The 8,224-nt window shown below is 36.4% G+C and overlaps 1 protein-coding gene across 1 annotated transcript; it reads right to left on the bottom strand.

Annotated features, from left to right (window-relative positions):
• Positions 1–2,158: 2,158 nt before the first annotated feature.
• On the bottom strand, positions 2,159–7,796 carry LOC137748649 (aspartic proteinase 36). The gene is made up of 10 exons (XM_068488816.2): positions 7,056–7,796; positions 4,922–5,051; positions 4,558–4,811; positions 4,228–4,455; positions 3,865–4,027; positions 3,655–3,728; positions 3,466–3,562; positions 3,266–3,329; positions 2,816–2,887; positions 2,159–2,656 (listed from the first exon to the last, which is right to left on the bottom strand). Exons 1-10 carry the CDS (start codon positions 7,301–7,303, stop codon positions 2,484–2,486), a joined length of 1,503 nt encoding a protein of 500 aa, XP_068344917.1. The 5' UTR covers positions 7,304–7,796; the 3' UTR covers positions 2,159–2,483.
• Between the last annotated feature and the right edge of the window lie 428 nt (positions 7,797–8,224).

The following is an 8,224-nucleotide window of genomic DNA, read 5'->3' as shown; positions in this document are numbered from 1 at the left end:
GATCAAGTTGCGGACTTGTTCACAAAAAGTTTGAGTACAGGCAAGCTCGAAATTTTTCGCTGTTTACTCAGCACAGTGCAAAGAATGAGAGCTGACATTGAGGAGGAGTGTTGAGAATCAATGTCAAGCCCAAAACCATAAGTAATCCACAACCCAATCTAAAGTCCAAGTCCATATCTAGTTTGATGATGTAATTGCTTACAATTGCAAAGTTAGGTAAGGTTGTGTGGAAAACAACATAATTAGGTGCAATTAATGTGTTTTGTGTGGTAGTTGGAAATCTTAGTTTAATTAAGTGTGTGGTGTAGCTTTCATTTGGTTTGCTATAAATACCCAAGTCCCCAAGCATTGTAAATCATCCAAGGAAAAACAAAGCCTAGAGCTAAATAAGAAAAGCTTTGCTAATTAGTTTGTTTTGTGAGCTTTCTTTAAGAGTGTGCTCTATTTTCTTCTTCTTGGGATCATTAGAGTTATCTTGGATACTCTTCTTATTCAACAAGCTGTTCAATGGAGTGGCCGGGGGAGTTGACGCATTAAGGCCCCAAATATCAAGTAGAATATTGAGTCCTGTTTTCTGGTTGAAAGTTGTAATTTTTTGGTAGAAATTAGTGTGTTAAGTGTAACGTAAGTTACGAAGCCCTTGAACACAAATTAGCAAGCCAAAGAGTTCTATACACTGAGGAAATCTTCACCGAAACCAAGCGGTGTCCAGTATTTCATCATTTCACAATTTCATGTGGTTGATCCTCATTATTTGCACAGGGTTTGGCGCTACAAGGATTTTCCTTCCTTCTTTCTTTTTTTTTTTTTTTTTTTTCATTAAGAAATAAGATTGTCAGGTTACGATAATATGAATCAATCAAGAAGGAAGAGAAACCCTACCTTATCCCAGAGAGGAAAGAGAATTGAAGAACCTTCATTTCCATTGGCTTGAAATGTAAAAGCTGAAAACTTAATAGGATTTGAGCAGCTTGTGGTTATTACTTGGCAATATATAAAACAAAATATTTGAAGCCCCTTTACAAGCCAGGCATAAGAGGGATTTAGCATGGATTATAACCCATCAATGGCAAATTCCGTAGATAAGAAGCTCGGTTTACCTGTGGTGCAAGCTTTCACTGAAACTGATAACGTAGTTCAATTTTTCTGTTCGTATAAGCCAACAATGGCACACCTGAAGTAACAATGGCATCTTTCTCCTCTGTTAACTGCTGACATGGCAGGTGCAGGCCCACTCCCTCGGCCAACTAAAACAAGAGCGGATGAGTAGGAGAGCTTCAAGGGCAGTATACAATATAGGAGATTCCCGAGCCTGGATGGAGGCCACGGTGTTCTCATACAGAGGCCCCACATTATTCATAATGGTGGCCACAAGGTCTTCATCTGGTATGGGAGAACCAGAGTGCCAGTTGATCAGCCAAGGAGTTGATTTTTATCCAAGAAGTCGGTGATTGAGAGGTCACGACATCGCATGTTCATTAGCTTGCCAGGGAGCTGGACGACACGGTTATGCGATGAGGATGCATACCATTCTTGCAGCGTCTTCCATGCATCTGGTGCACAGGTTTTGTTCACAATGACAGACAGAACATTGGGAGTTAAGGAACTCGTTAACCAGGACTGTTCCAATTGATCTTGCTGTATCCATGTTTCGTAGAGAGGGTTAATTTCGTCAGTTAACCTTCCCTCAGCATTGGAAACAAAGGCTGGAAGACAGACCGACATCCCATCCATGAAGGACAAGGGGAATAAATTGTGCACGCCACCAGGGGTACTTAATGCGGTCTAATTTAATCGTGAGAAAGTACGCAACATTAGGGTGAGGGATTGGGTTGGCAGCGGTAGTGGCTAAGTCCATGATGAGGGAAGAGATGTTTGTAGTAGGACAGAAACGGATGATACCAAGATAGAAATTAAAGAGGGATGAGTCGCTTCTGTTTGTGTTTCCAGTTGCAGCGGCTGAGATGCTGCCGATTTTGAATTTGAGTTGAGATGGAATATCTGTTCATCAACTAGGACTTACTGTTGATTGATACCCTAGGCATGAAAGATAATGTCAATGTTGTTAAATGACTAATCTATTTATTCCAATTTGTTATACTGGTTTTCACATAAATGAAATTCAACAGAGGGCTGGCAACCTCAAAGCGAAATTCTGTACCACGAAGCAAAAATCCACTGCTATATATGTATGAAATGCGTAAGTTTATGAATGTCATTTACAATGGTGTCAATCAATATAATGAAAGTTGTACTGTGTGCCTGTTGAAATAATAACCCTAACCAAAACCAAAAATAGAGAAAAGAATAGCTGACATGACTTCTGTAAAAGTGAGTGGTCTCGCTGAATGCTACCATGTTAACTCATGAGAAACTGCACAATCGTCACAAGTATCAAACCAAGAATGGTAACCCCAGATCTGTCGCCCTAAGGTGTACAATAATCCCATCGCACGCGTGCCAAACAGGGCCTATATCCAGTGCTACAGCGATGGGACAATGTGAATGATTGACGTGAGAACAAGGAAAATCATCATGCTTGTTGTCATCAGCTTGAAGGGGTCGTTGCGCGCTGAACCACTAAGGCCTATCGACCCTGGATTAACAGATGCAGTTCCGGTACTTGTATTCGTAGAAACGCTGACTGACTTTGAACCTGGGAGAAATATTCATAGTTCATACATTCACAAATAAAAACACCACTAGTATTTTCTGGTGCTTTTTTGCTCGTACTTTCGGAATATGATTTTCATATGGTGGATGAAATGAGTGCTGAACACTTGGAATAAGGTATAAGAGTAATATCTGAACTTACAGTTATATTGAGCCCAACCAATCCGTTGATTCGCCAAATCATACACAATGATTTTGTCTTTTAAGACGAGGTCTGTCGGAAAAGATGAAAATATTACTGTTATCTTAATGAAAGGAAAAATTTAGACACAATTATATGAATGAATAAGCTATAGCAGATGTGATGTCCTAACAAGCAGATTTCCAGTCACACAAGCAAAATTTACTTATATGAAAGAGAGTATATATAAACTAGAACCTAATCTGCAAGTTTATATTTATCCAATTCGTCAAATTTGTCATACAGAACTAACACAATGGGAAGGGTTGAAAACTTTTGAGCTAATAGCGTTAGCCATTGGATTTGCACAAGCGATCTGATGAATGACTGCTCATCAAGATTTAAAACTTCAGGCTGTTAGTGAATGGTGTTGCAACAAACTTGAATAAAAGTTGCATTCATTTTTCATACCTCCTAATACAGTTTGTTGACCCTGATTTTTCCCGATGCCGATGCACCATACTTCAGCACCATTCTGTAGTCGGGAAAAAAAAGAAGATGAAATCTTTGGTTTCAGTTCAAGATGCAGCGTAAGGAGTAGACAGAGTCATATAACAAAAAAAAAAAAAAAACCACTCAGAAGTAAATAAACTACACAAAAAGTAACTCACCATAGAGTTCTGCTGTAAAAGGTAGTCCTCGGGTCTTAGAATCATGGATGCATTGCCATCAAAGTTCAAGCTAACTTGAGGAAATGCAGTAGAGATGCTGAACGGGGTTATGCACACTTTAAGAATTACAGTTCGAATGAAATAGCAACGCTCAATGACGAATAGTGCAAAAATATTGAAAATGTGAACCTGGAAGTGACTATGTAGCACTGATCTCCCTGAGAGGTGACAGGGGTCACGGATTGTGAAACAGCGCTTGTTATCTGCAAAGCAACGAAATAACACGTTATTCAAACAGTAATCCAGGTTGAATTAAGTTTGAAAGTACGAAGAGAGAACAAATCACCGGTACACAAAATAGATCAATTGAAAAGTAAATTTTTTAACAAGAACTATTACAGCGTTGACGAAAGGATCATAGGCATTTTCTGCAAGGTATGCCAAAGTTGTCCCGGAGTCAACTATGGTTCCTTGGGTGTTCGATGTTGCAAACACTGATGAATCAATGTCAAGTTTTTGGCCATTAACAGCAATGTTGTTCAGATTTAAGTTATAGTGAGCCCTGAAATTTCGGACATGAACAATTAGATATAGTTAAACTTACTCATCCAAGGGTTATATGATTCAAAATCCTCATTTATCACTAAAAATATCTTTTATGATGCATGTAAACTTAAGTGAAATTTTACTGCTGTTCACTTGTCAAAGTCGAGCTTATGATATGTTACGAAATTTAGATATTACTTGTACTGTTGCACATACTGATTCTGGACAAGTGGGCTATAAACTATGTTTGGTTCCGTGATCTCGCCAAGAACCAAAATCCCTCCACCGGTGTCATCTCCTCTAAAGCAGTGAGAAAATACTTTTGGTGCCAATCCCTGTGAAGACAGCTGGGAGATGACGGAAAGTTCGTGCTGCCCAAATCCAAAAATCCCATCAACTGCTGAAGCTGTTTTCTGCAAGACCCCTGTTGCTGAGGTGCTACAACTGTTTCATAATACACCATTTGAGACCATGTTCAATCAAAATATGGACAGAGTATACGACCGTTGTGCTTACTTATAGTGCAAAGTACATCATATAACTTACCCAAAGACAATGTTAGCTGAAGAGTTTGAGGTACCAGACTGATCACCGCCGGCTCTGTCAAGAAGCAACAAGTCTGATACATAGTAGCCTGATGCGCCACTGCCATCGCCGTACTCGAAATCATAAGTGCACTGTTTATTTTGTGCATCACAGAGAGAATCTTGATTCTGCTGTCCAAGGGTACACAGTTTATCCGAACAAGAGACCAACGAGGCTGTTGAGGAGCTACTAGGATCAAAATCTTTCAGCTGGATCTGTATGAAGAAAAATGGTCAGCAGTATGTTATTTCTATGTTCCGAAAACTTGACAAATTTGAATTCGGAGAGGAAGGATGAGAAGGATTAAGAGAGGTGATGAGTTTACTTTGAGTCCAGTCGATTGGGGGCAGCCACTGCAGGAAGTGCAGCCAACCCACAAAACATCACTTCCGGTGTCAATCTGAACATAGTACTCTGTTGCAGGTGTACCCAATTTCACGCTTGTAAAATAAAGCCTACGATCAAGTCATAAGTCCGAAGAAATTAAGGATATTATAATCAATAAAGAAGTACGATAATTTATCAAAATAAGACAATTATGTGTAAAATCAATCACTTAATGATTCTGATACTACACAACTGTTATGTGTTGTGAATCAATACATAAACTGTACGTTACATATTGATGAGCTTGTTTGGTTTTCTTTGTTTTGATCAATGGAACAAATTAAGATTCCAACTTGACACATTTCTAACTTTGTGAAGCAAAGTACAACTAATCAGTAGCTAGTTTGTATTCTAAAAAGACCAAACCGCACTAATAGCCCATGGAGTTTACTTGGATTTTCACTTTCGTCCATGTAGTTTTTTGTTACATTTTTGTCCTTGTAGTTTTGTTTTTATTCACTTAAGCCATTCCCTCAATGAAATTGATTTTTTTTTTTTTATCTTTTTGTTCGCATCTTCTCATTTAAAAAATGAGAATTTAACAGATTGAACTAATGGTTGTGACGGAATTAATGAAACTACAAGAATAAAAATGCAACAACAAAAAGTACGAGGATGAAAGTGAAATTCCGAGTAAGTACTACAAAAGGACCTCCTTAAAATACAGTCCCTTAAGCACCCTATCAAACCCATGTCATTCCACAAACAATTGAAGGAACCCAAAACGAAAAAACAGACAGAAAAAGAAAAAGTTTGCCCTCTTGTTTCCAAGTAATGATGTGGATTAGATAATGTGATTGCGTCCCTTTATCGTTACTTTATAACCAACTAATCTAACCCTATCTTTACTTCAAAACCAATATGAGTAAAGCAGAAGAAAAAACAAAAAGAAATGTAATTAACAAAACAAAAGCAAGTAAACAAAACAAAAACATATATATATATATATATATATCTGTAACTCAAAGAAGTATTTGCATTAATTCAATGATTATTGGGTCTAAGTCAACGCTAATAAAATATTAAGACGTGAACCAAATGAATTAGAACGCTCTTTTTCTAGAATATCATGATATATTACTTACGTCATGATTCGTAAGCACATATAGTTGTCATATTTTCCAGTATTTATCATGACAGAAGACGTGTGGACTAACTAAACATGTTTTGCAACATTTACAAGAAGAAAAAAAAATCAACGATACAGAGAGGAATAACAAGAGTTAAATCATTAATTAATGGGATTTTTGAACTTTAATTCTTGAAGAAGATTAAAATTTAATAAAAATCTGGTGTTTGATTAGATATTGATTTTAGTCTTTCAATGTGTACTTAATTCAAATTCATATTATATTTTTGTTTAAATATTTAATAGGTATCTATGTTATTACATTAAATTTTAAATTTATTATTATACACATGTTAATTCATTAATTTTATTTAACTTCTTCTAATTAGTGTATCTAAACGTCCGTATCATAATATATTTTACTAAATTAGTGTACCGAAATATTTGCACCTAAATATATTATGATACCTAAATACATTGTAGTGAATTAGTGGCACATAAGAAAATATGCAAAAACATAAGTGTACCAAAAATTCCGTACCTAAATATATGATATTAAACTAGTGTACCAAAATGTTCATATCTGAATATATTATACTAAACTAGTGTACCAAAATGTTTGTACCTAAATATATTATATTAAACTAGTGTACCAAAATGTTCGTACCCAAATATATTACAATAAATTAGTGGCACATAAGATAATATACAAAAATATAAGTGTACCGAAAAATATGTATGAAAATATTTTCTTATATAAGATACTTATCATAATGAGAATTAAAAAATTTATAATATAATCTTAAAATTTTATTTATGAACACCATAAAATTATAAATAAAAAAAAGACATTAAATACATAAATTGACATTAAATAGAGTCAAGGGACTAAAATCAAATTTTAATCCTGTATAAGACATTTTTTCTAAACTTCATCTTATTTAAGGATTAAAATCTAGTTTTCTATTAATTAATTACTGAATTTGCAAGAAATTATATTTACCCGACTAGGTATGGATTGAAGGTTCCCCCAACGGGGAAACTGATGACACCACTTGGACTTGGCGACTGCTGCAACATCCTTCCATGCCTGACTCGATCACGAGCTCTGAGTTGACTCAGTTCCACTTTGTGATTTGTTGGAAAAGCTCTCTCCAGAGTTAGAGTGGCGGGAAAACTGCACAGAACCACCGCATGCGGCATCAGTAGCACGACGGCAATCAGAAGCTTTCCCAGCAAAACTGCCGCCATCTCTCTCTCTCTCTCTCTCTCTCTCTCTCTCTCTGTGTCTCTCACTTTATTTCTCTCTCCCTCTTCTCTTCTCCTCTCTCTGCCCCTCAAAGAGTGAATATATAACAACAGGGTAATAGAATTTTCAAAACAGGAATGACGTTAGCTTTTATATTTTATTTCATATCATAAATAAATTTAATGCTTTAATTTGGTTTCAACTTCCTTTTTTTCTTCTTCTTCTTGCCACCAGCGTTTCAGCTGGGACGACCTCCACCGGTCCCGAGTCTCTCCCTTAACCTAACATCTATACGCATTTAGGCTAATTTTGACCATTTAATTAATCTATTGAACTAAATTAATCCACGTTAGATTAGAACAGAATACACGTTTCTGCACCTTAGCACCCTACTCTATCCCACACCACGAGTCTTCTCTCTTGCCTTCTACCCCGCTTTTCTTCCGCCGGCCGCACAACGCCATAGTAATCGAAAAGCTTAAACTACTGTGTCGTAATTGTCCAAATGGAAAATTCAATTTCAACTAATATTCAATTTGCCTTTGGCATGACAAAAATAGAGTAGTTACGAAAATAGGTGTGCTTTGACTTTTTATTTTTTATTTTTTTATTAATCGTGTTCTTCTATTGGATCACAGCAAAAGACATAATTAGAAGGATGAACTGATTTTAGTTACCCAAAATTCAAAATTCATAGCCTAAGACATTACTCCTTACCCTTCAGGCATCCATCATATATGAAGCCTGTTGTAAGTTTAACTTTCTTTGGTAAAAGACAAGTACATGGCTGGAACCACACAGCAACCACTGGAAGTTTTTTGTGATTTTGGCAGAGAGATGCTGAGTGATATGGTGCGACGGGGATCTCAATCTAAATTTGACGTGGAAGAATTATATTATGTTAGATTAGTTGAATGGCCACG

The sequence above is a fragment of the Pyrus communis genome, chromosome 2 (genome assembly GCF_041283825.1).
Source record: "Pyrus communis isolate YQ-2024b chromosome 2, ASM4128382v1, whole genome shotgun sequence".
NCBI lineage: Eukaryota > Viridiplantae > Streptophyta > Magnoliopsida > Rosales > Rosaceae > Pyrus > Pyrus communis.
Note: the sequence above shows the minus strand (reverse complement) of the source record. Positions and strands in the feature narration are given on the sequence as shown.

Excerpts from the sequence above, each read along its gene's own strand:
- LOC137748649 (XM_068488816.2), bottom strand. The coding sequence starts at position 7,303 with ATGGCGGCAGTTTTGCTGGGAAAGCTTCTGATTGCCGTCGTGCTACTG. Across the intron at positions 4,812-4,921 it reads CCCAATCGACTGGACTCAAA|ATCCAGCTGAAAGATTTTGA; the intron begins GTAAACTCATCA and ends TTCTTCATACAG. Across the intron at positions 3,729-3,864 it reads ATGATCCTTTCGTCAACGCT|ATAACAAGCGCTGTTTCACA; the intron begins GTAATAGTTCTT and ends GTTGCTTTGCAG.